This window comes from Paramisgurnus dabryanus, chromosome 10, assembly GCF_030506205.2.
Source record: "Paramisgurnus dabryanus chromosome 10, PD_genome_1.1, whole genome shotgun sequence".
In the NCBI taxonomy this organism is placed as follows: domain Eukaryota; kingdom Metazoa; phylum Chordata; class Actinopteri; order Cypriniformes; family Cobitidae; genus Paramisgurnus; species Paramisgurnus dabryanus.
Window position 1 is genome coordinate 39705867 of NC_133346.1, and position 22192 is coordinate 39728058.

Here is a 22192-nt window from a genome sequence, read left to right on the forward strand (position 1 = left end):
AGTTCACCCAAATGTGAAAATTCTCAATTTTATTTACCTTCATGCCATTACATATATACATGACTTCCTTTTCCAGCTGAAAACAAATAATTTAATTTAACAATGCCGCATGGTTTACACCTTTGAATCAACATTCAAAAAATATTTTTACCATGCATTTTCATTATGTGTAACTAATAAATACAATACTTAACTGTACACCCGGTGACAATTTTCTTTAATAAAATATGGATTTTTATCTCTTTTTAGAATTCCCCCTGTAGCTGAATTCCCAATTAAGGAAATATTGGAGGAACTGTCAACAAAAATGAATTGCAATCAAACCTGCAAGTTTAACATCAATCGTGCATCTGTGCTGGATGGTGCCATACGGGGATTTTCAAGACTCTCATACAATCCAAATAACAGAATGGTCGTCAGGTTTTCTGATGATAAGGGGAAGTATGAAGAAGCTGTTAATCTGGGTGGTCCTAGGCGAGAATTTTTACGGCTGCTCCTGGTGGCACTGATGCAGTCATCAATGTTTGAAGGAAAAGAGGGCAGTCTCAACTTGGCACTTGATTCCCAAGGTATTATATTTCTGTCTTATTTTAAATTATATAACTGTTATTCTACACTTATTTGAAAATTGCTGTATTGACTTTTTTCTAATTTTACATCAGCCATCAGGGAGGACAGATATTTTGTAGCAGGGAGAGCAGTTGCAGTGAGTCTTGTACATGGAGGACCTGCACCGGGTTGTTTCTCAAAGACCCTAGCCGTTTCTCAAAACCAAGTACGCCGAACTCAGACTTGTGTCCTTCGTAGTTCGAACTTGCAAGTTCAGACTCGGAAGAACAAACTCCTGACGCGAAATGCATTCTGGGAAACTTCGCTTTCATAAGTCCACACAAGTCTCCTCTGATGCATCCTCGATAAAATGGGCGGATCAAGAACACATCCGGGGATTTTATGTGAACTTGGGCTTGATGCGAACTTTGAATTGGAACAGTACTTGGGCCGCGACTGATGACGTTTCACAAGTCCACAAGAACACAAGTACAGACAAGAACGCATATTGAGAAACGGCTCCTATTTGACAGCTTAGTGCAGGGTCCAGACATGTGCAGACCTGTTTTGGACGATGTAGCTGATTATGAGCTTTATAATAAAATAAAGAAGGTTTGCTTACAAATGCAATATTACAGTTTCATTTACACCATCATGTTTCTCAGATTTAGTTAAAAATATTTAATTATAAAATCCATATATAGCAATATTTCTTTGTCAATGGAAAACTTTCTCTAAAAACCTTTTCTGGAAACATTTTCCAACTTTAAAAAGGATTTGTCATCTCCTTATAGGTTACTGAAGCCACAACTCTTATAGAGCTACAACACTCAACTGAGACCATTATGGACTACCTTGCCAACGCAGGTTGCCTGAGACCATTAAAAAGCATTGCCGACAGGGACAGGCTGGTTGAAGACATACTGATGTTCCAGGTGGTAAATCGTGTTCATGGACCATTTGAAAGGTTTGTTAGGACTTCAATAATCTATTAATTGAATCTTTTGGATCAAACAAATGTATTATCTTAACAAAACACAAAAAGATCCAATAATACTATAGGTCTCGTTTTCTAATATCTGCGTAATTTGTTTGTGTTTATATGTACATTTGACCTTCTAACAAAAACTTTCCACCTAATGTACAACACATACATACGCACATGAATTTGTTCTTAAACGTGTTCTCGTGTTAGTGAATTTGGAGTGTTCTGAATGGTGAAATAACACTTTGCTGCTCAGAGAAGCCCATATGTATCTAAAATAAAATGGAAAGGAGGCTTAAATCAAGTGATGATTTAAAAGCATTTTGCCCTGACTAATTTTAAAGTTGCCATGAAACAGAAGTAGCGATTGACTTTTTTTCGTGGTGACGTATATCTGAGTGAAACGGCTTCTGAAATGAAAAAAGGCTAGGGCTGGACTTGAATTTGCATACGTGTGCTATAAGTTGTTTTTGCATTTCTTGTATGTTTAGAAAAAAAATTGTACAAACGTTTTTGTTAATAAAAATTCCAATACATTTTTTAATCATGTATCATTCTGAATTCCATTAATATAGGTTCCGGGATGGACTAAAAACTCTTGGTGTTCTTGAAAAACTCCAGCAACACCCAGAAGCTTTTAGATCCATATTTTGTCACCAGACAAATCAGCTGACAGCAGACATATTGGATGACCTGTTTGAAATACAATGGTCAGAGAGTGGAAGCAACAAAAGAACAGATGAGAACAGAGTAATTGCCTTCTGGAGAGACTACTTGCAGGATGTAGAAGGTAACCCTTTTAAAAAGCTTGCCGATAACAGTTTGTTGATAAATTAGCTTGATGTTTTGATAACATCACATACATTTTTTATATATTATTACTGATTTAAATCAGGGGTGGGAAACCCTAGGTCCTGGAGGGCCACTGTCCTGCAGAGTTTAGTTCCAACCCTAATCAAACACACGTGAATTTAATTTCCAAGTAATCCTGAAGACTTTAATTTGATTTTTTAGGTGTGCTTAATTAGTAGTGATGAAAAGTCTGATTCATTTCCGCGAACCGGCTCTTTTTGAACCGGTTCAAAAAGCAGATTCACCGGTTCCTGACGTCATCAAGAAATGACATCACTATGCATTAATTTTCTAACTATGGCTGTGTCCCAATTCAAAGGCTGCGACCGTCTAAGGACGTATTTTAAGACCGATTGTGTCACAGCAGCGCGACTTGAGGCTAGTAAGGCCGTCTCAATTCAAAGGATGCTGTCGCGGCCCACATGTAACTTCAGGTAAACTCTGCTAATTATAAATAACAACAACATACTTTAAACGTAGTTTATTTATATAACAAGCAAAAAAACACCTCATAGATTACCTAGGAAACCAATTTTTTTTATTTTCGACGAGGCATTTGTTCAAGAGATCAGTTTAGCAACTAGTCAGACCATTAAAAAAAACAAAACCGGAAGTAAAGTTCGCATCCAGATGTGTATCACGTGTGTCCAATGAAACCGTCTATAAGGTTGCAGCCCTTGAATTGGGACACATCTAGCTTGTATCAATTAAACATTCAAATAAAGTCGTTTGTGTCAACACATTAAAACATTCAAATAAAGTTGTTTTTGTGAAGGCATAGCTGATTTATTGCCTTTCATTCACAACTTAATGTTTGTGGTCACAGTTTCAATCGCGGATCGTAAATGCCAGATACAACTGACCAGTTTTGAGTAGCCTATAACTTGAATAAGATTCCTTAAAGACACTGATGCACAAATGCGGTTGTGTAAGTATAAAGAATAATTGTCTTTTAAACTCATTGGTCTTCCTTTAAAAAAGTACAATATGATTTGCATGCACAATAAATCGTACTGAAGCTTTTTAATAAATCCAGCATATCAGGAAACTAATAAAACAAGAAATCGTCGGCAATCCTCGCCTCGGCAATCATCGACAAACTTCGTTTGGCTCTTTTTGAGTCCGACGTGCTATTTCGGCTAGGTGTCCTGCGTCATCAACCCAGAACCTATGCCCAAAGCTAAGTTGGATTTAGTTCGATTAGTGGACCGATTCAACCGGTTACTTCCTGAGAACCGGCTCAAAAAAACGATTCGTTCAAGAACCTAACATCACTATTAATTAGAGTTGGAACTAAACTCTGCAGGACAGTGGCCCTTCACGACCCAGCGTTCCCCACCCCTGATTTAAAGCAATGAATTCTCATGTCTTCTGCAATATGATATCTACTAGATAGATCATTTTTATAATTGTCATCCTTTCAGAACAAGCTTATATGCTATCTATAATAACTTACATTATATCCTGAGTGTTACTTGGCCGAAAATATGTAGAAATACATGCAAGTAAAAAGTACAGAACAAAAATGTTTAGCTCACGCGGATAGAACGAAAAGCCTTAACGGCTTAAGCGGACTGAGAACGTGCAGAAACAGTCGAGTCGGCAGATGATCATCAATGTTTATAATGTTTCACGCAGGTAATGTTGATGATAAACTTTCATATCTAAATGTCAGGTATAAGTATTCAGTCAGTTAATAATAAAGCCACCGGCGTTATTGCAACATCCTTATCAGGGTTCCCGCGGGGTCTTAAAAAGCCTTAAAAGCATTGAATTTATGAATTTGGAAATAATACCTTAAAAAGACTTAAAAAAGTCTTAAATTTTGATGTCTGGGTCTTAAAAATTGTGCTGTACAGATGTGGCCTTTAAAAATGCGCGTCTCTGAGAGCAGAATGCCGCGGAGACTTCCGAAATTCTGCGAGATCCCGCAGAAGGGGAGTTCGGTGGGGGACGCAGGACATATAAAAACCTGTAGAGGGCAGGCGTGTTTCATGTAGGCCATACTGACGACAATGTGTGTGCTCGACTTCATGCTTAGCGTATACTGTATGATATTGAAGTAACATGACACGGATTATCAATGTTTAGGCGATAGACTTTGATGTCATACAAATGCATGCTTTTTGGCAAACATTTTGTTGGCGAAGTTTTCTTTTGCCAGTTACATAAACAGTCACATATTCTTCATAAAAATCGGACTCAAACGCGCATCATTTGTCTTATTTTTTCCGTGTACTTACAGTAGAAGAGACGTGATGTATGATAATCGAGTCTTATAACAAAATAATTCGCGAAGACCTTTGAAGAGACCGAGCGCATTTACGCAATATCATTAACTAGTTTATCTAATTTTACATTTAGTTCATTTTTGCATCTGAACGTTTTAATAGCTTTAACATGGTTGTGTTGCACTTTTCTGCATTACTGAACAGTAGGCTACTTTTTATATTATCATGTTTCCCTTTACATGGTAGCCTATGAAACACGATAAAAAGTATGTAATGGTGTTTAATACATTTCACTGAGAATTTGTATAATATGTTATACTTTTGTACTAAGGAAATAAAATCATATTGTGAGTGTAAATATTCACAAATTGGAGGAGTTTCTGAGGTGTTTGTCATCGGCAAAATGTGCAGTTTCTTTGTTGCTGATTAAAAACCGTTGGCTATGTGATTGTTTAAAATTGACATTTTTTCTACTTATTATTAATTTATTTTTTGCCTACATTTACTCAAATAATATCAATGTGAAAATATAAGTAATTCATACTTCAAGTTAGGCGTAAAACTTACACATTTTTGATGTCAAATAGAAATAATAATAATTTGAAATATGCAATTATTACAGTTTAAAAAACTTAAATATATTACTCTGACCTTTTTAAATATATTGACTAAAATAATCTGTAAATGTAATACTTATATTATTAAGGCGTATACATCAAATAATATATGTACATTTTACACAAAATATCTGTTCTATTTTAAGTAATTTATTTTCCAACTAAAAAAATCGCATAACTGCATTAAGAGATTTTATTACGTTACTTTAATCATTTATTTTAGAGATATTTACAAAGCCACTGAATCATTTTTAACAGTGTGTACATTATGACCTTACGGTAGACTATTATTAAATGCATATAAATAAAAATATGTAAAACTAAATAAAAAATATATCATACACGGACTGTATGTAAGCATACGTTTTCTTGTTCGGTGCACGTGGGTTTAAATGCCGTTTTTCTAAAGAAGAATTTTAAAACTTTATTGGTGGTAGTTGAGAAGAATTCCTTTTTCCATTTCTAAATCATTTTGAGCGCAATATAAATATATCATATTTTTATTCTTATTATATAAGAATACGCAATTTTTACAACATTTTTAACATATGGAAAATATACGTTAAGCATGTTGTGTGAATTTCCTAATTACAAGCTTTTGATGAAATTGCACCAAAACTAAACGTGCATAAAAACATAAAAAAGTAATTTAAATAAGCGAAAAATCTTTTTTATGAGCTCAAAATGTTGAATATAATGTGCTATTGCTGAAAATTGCCCATCTCTAAAGGAGAATATTCATCTTTAAAGTTGAAGAAACAAAAAAGTACTGATAAGCATTCTCAAATATATATATTCTGCAAGCACTCAGTTGAGAAGAATTCCTTTTTCCATTTCTAAATCATTTTGAGCGCAATATAAATGTATCATATTGTTATTCTTATTATATAAGAATACGCAATTTTTACAACATTTTTAACATATAGAAAATATACGTTAAGCGTGTTGTGTGTATTTCCTAATTATAAGCTTTTGATGAAATTGCACCAAAACTAAACGTGCATAAAAACATAAAAAAAATCATTTAAATAAGCGAAAAATCTTTTTTATGAGCTCAAAATGTTGAATATAATGTGCTATTGCTGAAAATTGCCCATCTCTAAAGAAGAATATTCATCTTTAAAGTTAAAGAAACAAAAAAGTACTGATAAGCATTCTCAAATATATATATTCTGCAAGCACTCATTTATCCATAATGATGTAATTTATTTTTTAATAACATATTGTCGCTGTCGGGCAAAGATACTCTCTGGACACCAAGACCATGTCTATGGGTTCAAGAATAACAAAATATTGGCCATTTGAAACTCGAAAGTCATCACTTTATTTTGTCCCATTGTTTTCCATTTTGCGGGTGATGAAACTCCTGTGCGCGTCGTTCAAATTCATTGAAATTTTGTTCACTTGTAGTTTAGCAAGTATGTATAATACAATTTCAACAATGTTTTTACACTGCACATCGTTTGAGGAAATCCGAAGTTGCGTCGAGGGGAACCAAGCTGACAGCCGCGACAGCAGAGATTGTCACGTACCTACAAAAGGGTACCTGCAGCGATATCATTCTGGCTTGGTGGGATGTCAGCCAACGAGAGTCCTCTGATTCTGACCTTGTTCTTTTACTCCTCAGAGTCTAAAACCAGGAGGGCATATTAAGTATTCATTGTATTTTCATTTTAACAGAGCAGCTATGGTTGCGCGTTTCACACACCTCTCCAAACCACGTTGTTAACACTATGCTTGTTCGACTTCATGCGGCGCCACAAGAACCGACAGCCGGATGACGTCAGAGTACCGCGAGAATGATTCAAGAAATCATATTTCGCCTCGCTCTCGCGATACTGTGACGTCTTCCGGCTGTCGATTCTCGGGGCGCCGCATGAAGTCGAACAAGCCTATTGACAGCAGCAAAAGCTACGCATGCGCTTTTAACTTGTAAAACTCAAAGGTGTATGGGTAATGTAGTCTCTGCTCTCGGTGGGACGAATTAGGTAGCTTGCATTGTGAAGGGCGCTTTGAAAAGCGGCAGCGCAGCCAAAAGATTAAATTAAGCCTCTGATTTCAGATGTGCAAATGAGCGTTCTGGTACGATAGAAGTACGTTCTGGGCGCAGGGAGAGATGGTGGTACGCTCAAGAGCTATATTTGGAAGTGGCGGTACTGAGTACTGGCGCCTACCGGCCCACATTAAAGCACTGGCGGTAGCAAAGGTAGACGGCCCTTTGAAAAGCAAAAGAAAGCTGATAAAAATGAGAAACCCACACTGAAATAAATTGGAGTATTAGGCTACTTAACAAAATCTAAACATTTTTCACTCAGAAAAGGCTAGTAAATATAAACAAAATTATCAGCAGCTTTAACTTTATTACTTTTTTAATTTTAATTCACTCTTTGTTTCAGCGATGTTTATAAATATACTATATTTTTGCATTTTGATTACAAACTGTTCTACACTGAAAAGAAACTAATGTAATCTTCATGATTTAATCACGTAAAACACAAGTCTGAACACAAGCACCACTTTTCTGAATGATGATAATCACAAACATCCCAGAGTTTGTAAACCAATTGTTTGTAAACATATTTAATGCTAACTACTTAAAAATTCAGAAAATATTTTTTACAGTGTATAAATAAAAAGACATGAAGGAAGTTAATTCCAAAATGTAATTAATTGTACATGGTTTAGCTGCTTGTTTTAGCAGCTACCAGTGACACAGAGTCAAGAAATTAAAAACCACCCACCCCTAGGTCTGCCAATTCTTTGCCAACCCCCAATGCTAATCGATCACCTCATCATCAGGGAATCAAAAGAAAACCGGTTTATCCAGTTTTCACCAGCGCGTTGGGTTTTAATTTCAACCCTTGCAGTTTCTTTGTTAAAATGCAATTTAAGCAAATAGGCCTAATACATACGCTGTATGTTATTTTAAATGAATGTTTATAACTTATAAAATTAAGTGGTTATCAGGTAACTTAATTTGACATATGTTGATATAACCTAGGCTCTCAAGTCCCACGCATTCACCATGAGACAGACGCATTTCTGTCAGTTCACACGCTCACACACCAAACCTTGTAAGCTATTTATCACGCTGAGAAGTAAAATAGAACTTTTACTGCTATACAAGTAATAAAGGAGGTGCTGGTATACAGAGCATTTCTGTCGAGTTTAGCAGTACATTTTTTAGGTGTGGTCAACTATACGCAGCGCCACAAGAACCGACAAGCAGATGACATCAGAGTACCACGAGAAATAAAGCGGAGGAGGTTGGTTTTAAATCACCCTCGCGGTACTCTGATGTCATCCACTCATGTTTGAGTCTGTATCAGATGAAAATACAGATTTTGAGGAACAACTTATTGTTTGGAGATTGTCAATGGACGTTTCTGAGTGGTATGTTTGTTTTTTCAGTGTGGACCTGCAAAACGCCAAATGCATAAAAATTAATTAATATTGTAATGTCTTAGCATGATATGTTTTCTAAAATGTTTGAAAATGAACAAATCAGTTGTGCGAAACTACACAGAATTTTTTTTTGTTATGAAACATGTTCAATGGTTACAGTGCCTCATGGTGGGGTTGAACCCCTGGTTCAGTTTACCCCATCTGGTTCACTTTGCCCCACAGCCACCGTTTTGGGAAACTGCCTAGCTTAGTAATTCAGGCTAATCTTTAGCTAAATCATTCACATGGTTTTATACATTAGCCTATCACCAATATTTATGGTATAAATATTTAGACCTGGATAAATCTACTTTGACATAACAGCCATTATACCTGGTATGTATACATTTTACTTTGATAGGATAAAAACTGTTTTTTTTTTTTTTTAAATCATACTTTAATCATAACTCTTTAATTTGTCCTTCTCTTTAACATAGCCAAATATAAATTATGGTTGCTACCTGTATTTGTGGTCACACGGCTACAAATCTGTATGGTTGCCTAGATAAAGGGGGTGGGTCAACTTACTCACTGGCTTACTTTGCCCCACTCTCCCCTACTTGGTATTGAGAAACGGGCATTGTTTATCGAAGCCGGAGCGCGAGCTACAAACTACAGAGCGAGTGCGCGGGTGCACAATGGTGAAAGAGCAACACACGATGTAAATAACTTAACCAGTGCTTGCAGTACAGACACTTTATATTTTAGCGTACTGCGTACCTTCACTTTCTTTTGCGTGCCACCACTTCTCATGTTGCTGGTACTTTGCCTTAAAGAGTCAAAGGGCGTTTCTATGTGGCGCTGCGCAGACAGTTCGGCAACGAAGACATCAAAGTACCACGAGAGCAAGTCGAAATGTCACAAATGGTCCGACTTTACCTTTGCTCTCGCGGTACTCTGATGTCATACGCCGACCAGTCAGCGCCGCACCATTTAAAGTCGAACACACAAAGCGTCAAGGCAGGGCCGCTGGAAGTCATTTTGAACAGGGGGTGCTGTGAATTTTTTTAACCAAAAAACCTATGAGCCTATAGGCCTATTTAAAATACATTTTAAAAATAAATACATTGAGATTTACTACTTTATTGTCATACACTTCAGGGCACACAGCCAGGGTCTGAAACACACAGACATCATCAGTTCTCAGATGAATATGCGCTATTAATCAGAAGCAAAAATACTTATCCCAGGGGGAATTACTTTCGTTACAATTTACATACAACATATAATATTATAACAACATACAATATTAATTAAACTTCACAGTTTTCAATGTCCATGCGGACGAACATATTTTACTTTCGTTTTTAAGTTAAGATCACACGTCGATTAACAGATGTAAAATATTCTCACATTAACATACCTAGTATATTTTTATATAGATCTTTTTTTACTAAATAGTACTATTACTGTCTTTTTTAAACATATAAATAATTCATAATTTGAACAAAAATAATAATGGGTTTAGTTCTGATATTGTATACTTTTATAAAGAAAAACATGGTGTATAATTACATTTTTAGAATAGGCTTTATATAAGGTTTGTACTGTAAAAATACTTTATTTGTTACAAACAAAAGATAAAGAATTTACAAACGTGTGGAGAGCCATTTCAGCACTTGGACAGCGAAATGTTTTTTTTTTAAAAGCATTACTTAAAATGTTTTCTCATCTCACCATATCTACAGGTGCAGAGTCATTATATACAATAAATCCGTTGGGTAGCATTTAAAAAAAAACATTTAAAAGTAGATGCATTTGTTTAAAGCAAAGCATTTATTTACTTAGCTACAGATGAAGCAGCTCTTTGCGCCTTCTAACGTCTCATAATTGGTCATCATTTATGTCCAAGAGACTCAATAATAATCTGTTACATTTTAATCCTTTAATTTTTCATATTAAAAAGCGTTTTTGTGCTGCTGCGCATCCATGTAATAAACAAACCCGCGTTGTCATTCCGTTAATACGCATATTATCAACGCGCTCTTTACTCGAACAGAAAAAACTCGCCTCGCGAATTGCGCCGGTTGTATAATAGAGATTCCAAAGTCTCTCATGAGTTAGAGGACTAATATCCAGGGAGTTCAGTATTTCTGTGTGGGCATGCATCAGGGAAAGGTGTGTGAGTCTTTTCTGGGTCATGGTGCTGCATACCAATGTCTTCAAAAGATGCAAGGCGGAGAAAGTGCGCTCGGATGAGGCCACGGATAGGCACAGTAATGAAATTAAAATCCAAAATACACGTAATAACCTACGTGTGTCAAAAATAATTTCCTAAAATATTCATAAGTAATATATCAATTGTGCAAAATATTTTAACTTAAAAAAAATATATTTCTCGCCTTCCCGCGACCATGCGTCAAGGTCTGGAGGAAAATGATACCTGCCCGGATCCCACGCACGCATCTGCAGTTATATACATTTTACAAAACCAGTATTCATTAGATTTTAAGAACTTTTTTGCCACTTTTAAAACTGTAAAACTAAATAAAAAAGATATCATATGCCGAATAAGCATGTAAGCATATGTTTTCTTGTTCGCTCCTAGCAACACGGGTTTAAACGCCGTTTTTTTTCTTCTAAAGAATAATGTTTACACTTTATTGGTGGTGGTTGAGAATAATTTATATTGCTTGCAGAATAATGTATATTGCATTTTAGCGCAATATAAATGTATCATATTGTTATTCTTAAATTAAAGAATACTAATATATTTTTTACAACATTTTTAACTTTAAAACATACATATAAAGATGCTTTGTACAATAGCTTTGCTTCTGACAACAATTTTCTGTAATAAATCAGTAAATGAATCACAAAATGTGTTGAAAGTGGCGAATAAAATGCTTGTCAATTCAAACAAAGGTGTATAAAACCGCTTTAATTAACAATAACTAAACTGTGCTCTTTTGCATACCTCTACTTTTCTCATGTCTTTCTTTATACCACCTTTATCTTTTTAAAATCTTGCCACTTTTAGAAATAATTTGTTTGCATTTTTTGTATACTGCACACTTTATTTGCATCAACTATACCCATAATAACATTTTCTACGTTTTTCTTTCAATAAAAATAAACATATTTATTATTGTCTTAACTTAAAACTTTGTTTTTTAATTTATAAATTAGATTTTATATAAAAAAGTTTTAAAAGTGTTGACTGCGAACGTCTGAGATAAGATATCTGGAAGGACAATAATAACAAGGATAATATACGCCTATAATATATGTACATTTTTAATTAAAATGTCTGTTCTATTTCTAGCCATTTATTTTGTTTTGACCAACTAAAAAATACATAAGTGACATTAAGAGATTTTATAAAGTTACTTTAATCCATTATTTTAGTAATATATTTACAAAGCCACTGAAAAATATTTTTATTGTTATGAATAACGGCTGAAAGGATAAAAAAAAAATCATAACACTGACTGCCTATATGCGCAAGAAAGGTATTATTAAAGTTTTAAATATGTAAAACTAAATAAAGATATCATATGCCCACTGTACAGTATGTAAGCATAGGCCCATGTTTTCTTGTTCGCTCTGCGTGGGTTTAAACGCCGTTTTTCTAAAGAATATTTTTTTAACTTTATTGGTGGTGGTTGAGAAGAATTCCTCTTTCCATATGTATAGCATTTTAGCGCAATATACATGTGTCATATTATTGTTCTTAATATATTAAGAACAATAATACTAATATATTTTTACAACATTTTTAACTTTAAAACATGTATTTTTATACCACATGAATCTCTTTAAAATATTAATACTTTTAGAAAAACGGACATAATTATTAATATTATAAACAAACAATGAAACGGTGTCAAAATTCGACAACACAAATAATTAAGATATTCATTGTAAATAGAGTTAAGTGTATTAGGCTCACACTAAATTCTTTGTTGCACTTAGTATAAATGCCCATTGCACGTACAGTCATCTTAATATATGTGTGCGCTGTTATGCTGGCAAGAAGGGGTTGACGTCACTTTGCTGTTTTAATAGAAATATTAAATATTCAGCAATCCCCTTATTAACTTCTGGAAACAACCGCAATGACAACGCATATAAAAATGTAGTTTTTTATGCGCCACCTGGTGGATTTTCTGTGAAGCGAAACACATTAAGGGAAAAGGGAAAGTAGCCCCCCCGAAAACACTTGCAGAATTCTGCGTGACTCCGCGAGACGATTTGGCGAATGCCGCGGGAGAAAACGCGCGTTTTTAAAGGCCACATCTGTATGTAACTTCTCCATATTGTATTTTTCCTTAAAAGTTTCTTTGTCAACCACATTTTGATTAAATCAGGGATGCAAACACATCGCTTTTCAGCGCCTGCGCCTTTTTATTATTAATGGCATTTTGGTTGCAAGCACATCGTGTCTCTCCCGATGAGTCTGCTGTACGTTCACATGCTCTCTGTTTCTCGATGAATTGGGTGCGACATGAAGCGAGTTCAGCGTAACATGTTTCTGAACTTGAGCAGAGTTGTATGCATAGAGGTTTTCACGGAGGACCGGGTCCGATTAACATTATGTGTAAAACCCGAGTCGATAGGAAAACGGCCGTGATCAGAGTCAGTCAGCGCTAATGTTCACGTGCAGTTTCAAGCTGCGTGCCTCCGTTTCTATTGCGATAACAACTGGCTTGGTTTGAAAGTCACGACCACGCACTGCACTTTCTTTCTCCGTCCCTTTGTTTAATAATATTCTTATTAATGAACCATCTTTTTATATCTAAAAAGTTTGCTCAAAGATCACAAAGATGGTAGCAAAAAAGCAATGTGAATGTTAATTAAGCCCATTGCATGAGCAAAGCTCAAGCTGACTCTAGATATAAAAAACGCAAAGCTCTAATATAAAGTCACCAGTCACTGGGACAGCAAGTAGACTTTTAAATCTAAAATAATAAGTGGATTAAGCTCTTTTAATCTGCAAAAGAGGAATTAAAAGAGGCACTTTTACTGCTTCTGCTCTATCTAAAAAAGGAAAGAAAACTACATAAACCATAACACACCGATTACATTTATAATCTCTAGACCTGTACTTTCTATCATTAATATACTATACATATTATTGTATTCAAAAGAGTTTGATAAAAGGGGTCATCTACACAAGTATTGCTTCATATGTCAGTGCAAAAACAGTAAAGTGTTTTGTGATGCTTTGACAAACATTGTCAGCTTTGTTCATTTATGGTTGGATTTATGAAATATAATGTGAAATTAATATAAATGAATGCAGCCAGATGGAAGGCCCTGGATACGTTGCAGGAGGTGGCCAGGAAGAAGAGGAAGAAGGAGTAAAGCAAGAAGAAGTGCTAGATAGTTCAATAAGAGTTTTGGTTTAACATAAAAAATTAAATTGAATATTCCAAATTAATGTCGGCGTCTTTTGATTTTCGAATTTCATTTTTCTCTATATACCTAGGTTGGTAGGGATGGCAGGGGTCTGTGGCAATGTAGCCTAAGTATCTGGATATTTGCCTGGGTGTGAGGGCTTAGATTACCTTTCTCTTTTTTGAACATACATGTGTTTGCATCTCTGTTTGTTTAATAAAGTAGTATAAATAAAGAGTGGCGGATCCAATAATTGAGAACGCAACACAGTCCCAGGTCACAGTACAAAATACTGCGAACACGTGATACCTTCAGTAAATGAAGATCACCACAATCATAGACTGCAACACAACACAGCAACAGGCAAAGGAGAAGTGGGAAAAATCAAAGAAAATCTCAGAAATTCCTTAACAACTTAACATTGTTTGGCAAACTTTCTTGTGGCCTACTGACATTTTTTTTTCACACTTGCTTGGCTTATAATCTTTTTACCCATTTCACATCGGAAAAATAAATGAACACAAGTTTAAGAATTTTAGTTTTTCTTTGCTGGTAGGGACGTGAAATGGGTATTAATTTTTTATATAAATGGTCTTAAAAAGGTCTTAAAAAGACTTGAATTTAACTTGAAGAAACCTGTAGGAACCCTGCTTATCCATGGAGCGGACGCTGTATACAAAGAAAAAAAAAGGTTTTTATTTTAAGTGGTTTTAATGCTGGTAAGCAATCAGTTATATTTTGCCACTTTGTATTTGTGTTGATCAGTTAAATTAAAGTAATTTTAATCTTAGAAACTGCATCTAAATGCAGACGATGCTACAGTTTTTCACACATTCACTGTATTTAACGAAATATGAATAGCATAGTATTACATTTTGAATTCAAATTCACACAAAAAAACAAGTTACTATCATAACTATTGACAATCTATTTGGCCTTTATTATACATGTATGATTTGAAAAACAAGAATAGCTATATATTAATTTAACGTGAAAAACGCGGTTGTTGCAATTGGTTTCCTCCTTGCTCTAAAAGTGTGGTGCATCTCGCCATGCTTACCTCTACTCCCTGCGGGTTTTTTGGCGCATACAAGAAGTTCCTCTACTCAAAAGACCAAGATTCCTTGCGAATAGAACATGCGCAGTACACAAATCAATGTTCCTTTTGATGGGGATATGCCCATACGCGTTTACATGACCAAAATTTCGGGTTAGAAAAGGGGTAACACCCAGGGGTAATATTCGGGATTTTAAAAACAGGAATATGAGCATATTCGTGTTTTTGCCGATGTTTACATGGACGTGCGCGACCGGGTTATTGCTAATATTCCGGATTTGAACGGGTTATTGGCTGCATGTAAACGCAGTCATTGTAACACTAAAATATGTTATTTTCAAATGTCTATGTCACAGGCCGGAGCGGACCCGAAATCTCTAAAAGGGTCACGCCCCTCTCTAGTTGCCACCTCGAGGAGTTTCCCAAGACCACCCCAATGACCAGACAGACAAGTATACTACAATTAAAATGTAACTTTATTTAAATATTTAAATGCAAGGGGGGAGGGGAAAAGTTTAAAACAAATTTCTTCTTCTCGCCTCCAGGGCGGTTTGGACCATGAAACGGGGGCTGGGACTCCTTTCCGGTTTTGTCCTTCCATCCGTGGCGCCCTCCGCTTCTTCCTGGAGGCAGAACAGGGAGAACACAATTAGTGGCTTGTTTCCGTACTTGGTCGCTACTTGCCTAATTTCTTCTGTCTCTCGTTCACCCTTAGGTTTCCTCAGCTGGGACTTCCTGGTAAGTGATTCACACTGTTGACACGGTTCGATCTCCTTAAGACGTTGCTGTAAGCAAAGGTAGGCGACACATCACCAAGGTAAGTTACTCACAAGACTTGGGCTTTCCATTCACTTCGGGGCGCTCACTGGGACACAGGTAAGTGGTTCGCACTATTGACACGGTTTGTTCCTCCTTAAGACATTGCTGTAAGCAAAGGTAGGCAACACATCACCAAGGTAAGTTACTCACAAGACTTGGGCTTTCCGTTCACTTCGGGGCGTTCACTGGGACACAGGTAAGTGGTTCACACTGTTAACACGGTTCGTTCCTCCTTAAGACGTTGCTATAAGCAAAGGGAGTTTAGTTTCCTCTTCTCATGGGGCTCGGGCCACAGCGTGTTCTTTCCTTCTCACGACCCGTCCGGGGCCAGGGCAGTTTTGGTTGCTACAAGCACAGCATACACAGCAAGCTTAGTGTAAACACCAATGATAACCACAACTCACCCATGGCACTCTGCACACACACTTTACGTGAATTTACGGACTTGACCGCCTGGCCTCGACTACCTCGTGAGGCGGGTTGAGCGCAGCCCCTGTATGTTCCTGGTTACCTCTTCGGCTCACCCACGCTTCTTTTCTCTGCGGGGCCAGATGACAATCGGCAACGGTTCCCCAGTTGAGTTTCCTGCCCGTGTTTCCGGCTGATCCGCGGCTCGCCCACACTTTTCTCTTCAGTGGGGCCAGGGACCTTCAACACACTTAGAAAAGTACACCAAGCAGCTCTTCTTATAAATACTTCATAAACACACATCAACTGTTACTCACTCTTCGTTGTCAGCATAATCCTGCAACCGTGCACTCGATGACTCTGTATTAGCCCACTCACAACTGAAACTGCCCAATAATCTCTTCGCCCGGTCACCTTCTACCTCTTTCCTCCCCAAGGGATCGATGTAGGTCGGTACAACGAGTCTGCACAGCAGCAACACAGCGCACACAAAGTACACCAAAAGCACACTCGCCAGGAAATTAAAGGTAGTGCTCCTTTAATTTCCACCACTCCGTCCTTTTCGCCTTTCTTGGCTGCCGCCCTCTTTCCATGCGCTATAAGCGCTTCCGTGGATCAACGGCACCTTCCGGCTCCTCTAAGGACGGAGCGTGTGATCAGGTCTGCCCTAGGCAGTAAAGGAGCTCGTGCCCGAAACAACTCTACTCTGTGTGTTGCTACAGCTCTATTTATGTTGCCCGTCCTCATTTCCTCTTCCAATCGTGGATCGCCACCTTAATCCTGCGCACCAAGCCCCGATTGTGTTGTTAGGGAGACTAGGAAGTACAAATGATTAAAAATCGGGTCCGGGCGGAAACCATATCCAAGCGGAACCCTTCTCCGCCACTTTTGGTTCCTGCCCTACCATAGTCACCTGGTGACATCTACGTATAAAAACATCAACTTTTCAACTGGACACAATACATTTTATTTTTAAGCAACATACAACGTTTAGGTGAGGGTGACAGCTAAGACCTTTGTTGCAACGCTCTTAAATAAATCCCTTACCTCAGGGATTTTTTTCTCCCTCAGGGAAACCCTCACTTAAGAGTTTCATGCAACCGGGCACAGACCCTGTGCTTTTAAACAAACAAAAAACCTGTTTCATCCTATCTTTATTTGTTCTCTTTTTATCACCTCTCAAATATTTTTGTAAAGGCTAAGAGCGGAAATATGCATTATCGTAAAAACTAGTCTTTGCAAGGATGAAGCTGTTTCTCCTAATTGATGAGATAACTTGTCAATGGGGGAAAGAGTTAATACCTTGCCTTTACGAACAAACAAGCTATTTATTTGAAATTATAAGTGAACTGCCTGCTTCTTTACTGCATTATCTATTTGTATTACATCCTGCTCTGGAATCCTTAATTCTGGAAAGTCACGACAGAATTAATGTCTGTTATAGGCCTTTCACCCTCAAGAATGCTTATATATGGTTGGCTGACAAATGTTCTAAAGGGTCGTTCACATTATTACAATAGCTATAACCAGAGATGGGACCAAGTCACACATGTGCAAGTCTCAAGTAAGTCTCAAGTCTGAACCTTCAAGTCTGAAGTAAGTCCCAAGTATTTTTTTTTCTTGGGCAAGTCAAGTCAAGTCGAGTCACAGGCTATGTCAAGTCAAGTCCTGTAGTAGGTCAAGTCCAGGTCAAGTCACCTTATTATTGTAATTTTACCTGCAGAATCTGATCTTAATAAAGTGACAAGATATACAGTAAGTAACTATCAGTAAATTACAATAATTTGGATTTGCATTGTAAAGACTCATGTTCAGTAAAATACATCATGGAATCAAACAAAATTGTTACTTCATAAATTATTTATTTTTCACTTCTGCCAACTGTGTTTGAAATTTTCCACATTGAGTCCATAAAACAAATAACAGCTTAACATCCAACAGACCCCTCTCTGAACACCTCCCTCTCTCTCAAACACAGTTTACGTACAACATTAAAGAGCACCAATTATGCTAATAAATTAGCACGTTAGCACGTTATTGTAATATCCCATAGTACATACATGTTATTAAAACTTTAATTAATGCATTGTGAGTCTTATAAATTGCTTACATACCTCACAGATTTCTGCCTGTCTGGAAAACGCTCGGTTTAGTTCCTGTCTCCGCCTCCCAAAATGTCTAGTGTATTCGGATTGGTCAGATGACTACTCAACTGTTATTGGTCAACTTGGTTCGGCGTGTGTTTGAAGGGTTACGCCCCTGACTAGGCGTGGGTTTTCCGGTTCTGACTGAGAGTTACAGGCAACGTAAACAAGCGCTATATTTCTCTATAAACGATGGTGTCTGTACTGCCTTACCACTTCGAGCTCGATCCAGAGAATTCAGACGGCCGTTACGATATAAACGATCTCCGTCAATGAACGCGAATGGATTTAACTTTTTTAGGTGTCCTTAGTTCTGCCAGAATGCTAAACGAAGACGAAAATGTGTTGCAAAGACATCCAAAAGGTAATTATAACGTACTACATTACTTTGCAAACTATATGGAAACACCAAATGTAGCACATAGAAAGTATTTGTTGAAATGATTATAAAACTATTTCATTTGTTAACATTATTTTACTATAGTAAACTGTATTATAAAAGACTGCTTACATACTATATCACTGTGCAAACTATATGGAAACACCAAATGTAGCACAAAGAAAGTATTAATTGAAATGAATGTTCTACATTATTTCATTATGGTAAAGTTTATTATGAAAGACTGCTTACTTAAAAGTGCTCTTTTTACTTATTAGGTTTTAAGGAGAATGTAACAGGTTCCAGGGCCTCTTACCTGCGTGATTCATCATCCAGGTTTTGCACAAATTGTCTAAATCCCTACACACAGAACATTTATTGTACCGACTATAAGCCTTTGAGGTACATGACTAGAGTAAGTTTTAATACATTTTTAAACCAATAACACTTAAGTATCATTATAGTAACAAAGTACCCAAAAGAACAAAATATGTAACTTTAAAGAAAATATAGTAGTCAGTCAAAAGTTTTTTATTTATTACAAATATATATTTAAATGTTAAACAATATACAAATAAACATACTTTAGTAACCATATTGTGCTCTTCTTTCAAAAATTGTTCAATTCATTTCTTACAGCTATCTATTCAGATAAATGGCATATCAAAGCTTTGTCAGCTGGTGCTATTTAAGACGACACTATAAGGTTATCATCCTGTCGTGTGTTGTTCTCCAGATATGCTTGGAGCTTCCTGATCAGATCGGTCACAATTTTGGCTTTCGACGACCCCTGCACTGAAGATGGCATGCAATCACGTCCTCCTTTGAAGGTCTCACAAACTGTGATGCCAGGTCCATTGGAATCGGGGTTTCCTTCAGCTTATCTTCAAATACCTCATCAAACACAAGCCTGATCACATCATCCACATAACTGTACAAATATTGCAGTCAATAAATCTTTTGTTTTGATCATTTATTTCCCTGCTTCATACATTAAGTTTTTAATTATGAATGTATTTGAAATAAAACATTACTGCTTACGGTATGTCATTTGTGTTTTGGGAACATAGCCTTGTACTTTCCCTCTCCTGCTTTTGTTACGGCTTGGTGACATTGTAATGGATGGCTGCAAGGTACAACCTGTAAAAATATAAGCAAGCATAAATTTATTGTAAAAGTAAATACTACTTTATTTAACACAGTTACTAAAATACTTAAATACCTGCATAGCATTCCAATAAATGAGAAAATCAAATTTTTTTGCTGCAAATCTGAAATCTCAGGCTACGGACGGCAAAGGCATCCACTGATGATGGTGATGGAAACATTGTGAAACGATGCTACTGCCTGGGTTCCTATGATTATGCAGAGAAAAAAAACTTTGTCATCATCAATTATACATTTAAGACTGGTAGTGGTTTCACTAGCTAAATACATCATGTGTGTTACACACCTTTGCTCCTCATATGCCAGTCTGACTCCTTGTACTGTGTGTTATGATGTTGCATGTTTGCATACAGTGTAGAAGGATGTGTCCAGCTGCGAATCTAAGATATAGACAAATAAAACAAACATGTATTCAGTCAAAAAGACATATTATAACAATAGAGTACCATGACTATAAATCGTTAGACTATTCATTAAAACGTTAATGTATTACATATTACATGGCCAACAGTAAATACAACAGTAAAATACATATAACTTTAAACAAATCATCTGTACTTAGAGTTTCTTGAGTTTGATCATGAGAACAAATTTTACCGGTAACAGTTTAGCTGGTAACTTAGCAAGTTTGTAAACATGTCTAAACCAACATCGATAAAAAAAACGATAGTCTGCACTGCATAATTCAACATACACGTGTGTAAATATGGTACGTTGTTTATGAAATACAGTATTACAACACAAAACAGTTCGCTTGCAAGCTTAGCTCTACACATAGATATATATCTGAGCTCTACAAGCACATAATGTTAATCTCCGGTTACCGGTTACGTAATGTACAGTAAAAGGCAAATAATAAACGTGAATACTTACAGCCTGTGATCCAGAAGTGCACAGTAATCCAACTTTCAGGAGGAGACGTCCAGCTTCGGTTCATGAGAAGCAGTTATTGTGAAAACTCCGTGAACAACTTCTGACTGGATTTTTCCGGAACCGTATTAAACATGATGTCCTCTGTGGAAGTCCATAAAGTGCTATTTTGCCCTCGCATCTAAAGAGACAGCGTTTACTCGAGAGATTTAATCGCTTAAACGATGAAACAAGAGTTTGCAAACAGAGTCAAAGCAGGGACTCCCAACCTCCGCCATTTTAGCTCTCTTCTGACTCGGCGCTCCCCACCCTCGTCTTTGAGGGCGTACCCAAGCAAAGCAGAGAGGGCTGAACTATGATAATGTTGGTCTTATCTACGTCACTAATCCCAGGAAGTAAACTGTTGCCTACAATCCGAGTGTTTTTTGTTGTCCTCGAACGTTAGAGACGATAACTCACGTCATCGTTTTCTTTGAGGTATGTACTTTTTGAATATCGTTAGCATGTACTAATACACACTTACACACAAAATGATGTTTAAAAACGTGTATCCCATAATAGGTGCTCTTTAAACTTTGTTACATTTCTCTCCCCTCTCTCTCTCTCACACACACACTCTCCCTCTCTCTCTCTCTCTCTCTCTCTCAAACATGCGCCAAGAAAAAACAAGCGCGTCGCATCTCTTCCGTTAGCGCGCCTACATTTGAAATAACGAACTTGAGCGCGCAAAAGACGCAACATGTGAACCGCCCCTAGCATTGTAGAATTAAGTAATTTTTCTCTGTGTGTGTGTGTGTTCAGGTGGCAAACTTGAAAAATAAGTATTCAAAAATAAAAATAAGTATTTAAAAAAATAAATCACAATTATTTTGCCCATATTTGTCCCCAACACGGTATGATGAGGGCTACATTAGCTATTATTACATTAGCTAACTACCAACTAACCAGATACTAACAAATTGACAAGCACTTACTGGGCATAATGGCTCTTCAAATGATGAACGAAATTGTTTGCCGTCTGGCTGCCTATGATTTTAATGTTGCATATCTTGCAACGCACTGTTTGTCTTTTGCCATCTTGTTGAAGCCGAAAGCGATGATCCTCGGTACCCCTCCGGCTTACATGTTGATATCTGATCTAAGTGGGCGTGGTGTGCGTGTGCGTACGAGAGGGCATGACGAATGATAGTGTCCTGATTCAGTCATGACAACACCATTCTCAGCCTGCGCTCCAGCTGGGTCAACTTTATTTTTAAATAATTTATATATTTTATATATTAAACTGAAAACATTATGTGATTAACAATCAAGTCATTCAAGTCATCGTGTC

The 22192-nt window shown here is 36.7% G+C and overlaps 1 protein-coding gene and 1 long non-coding RNA gene across 3 annotated transcripts in view; one reads left to right on the plus strand and one right to left on the minus strand.

The window, feature by feature from the left end:
• The window catches only part of LOC135718311 (uncharacterized), a 34347-nt gene extending 18513 nt beyond the window's left edge, over nt 1–15834 (plus strand). The window contains exons 6-11 of the mRNA XM_073816131.1: nt 250–569; nt 663–760; nt 1063–1161; nt 1344–1516; nt 2110–2324; nt 15791–15834. Of these exons, the coding sequence (XP_073672232.1) occupies nt 250–569; nt 663–760; nt 1063–1161; nt 1344–1516; nt 2110–2324; nt 15791–15834 (949 nt within the window). The remainder of the gene's footprint in view (nt 1–249; nt 570–662; nt 761–1062; nt 1162–1343; nt 1517–2109; nt 2325–15790) is intronic.
• A 3580-nt stretch (nt 15835–19414) lies between these two features.
• LOC135718397 (uncharacterized) lies at nt 19415–21430 on the minus strand. Of its 2 annotated transcripts, XR_010520754.2 has the most exons (5): nt 20866–21430; nt 20279–20372; nt 20048–20180; nt 19867–19965; nt 19415–19756 (listed from the first exon to the last, which is right to left on the minus strand). It is a non-coding gene; the product is annotated as an uncharacterized lncRNA (long non-coding RNA). The 2 variants fall into 2 exon arrangements; XR_012337744.1 differs by having other exon boundaries at nt 19415–19965.
• Between the last annotated feature and the right edge of the window lie 762 nt (nt 21431–22192).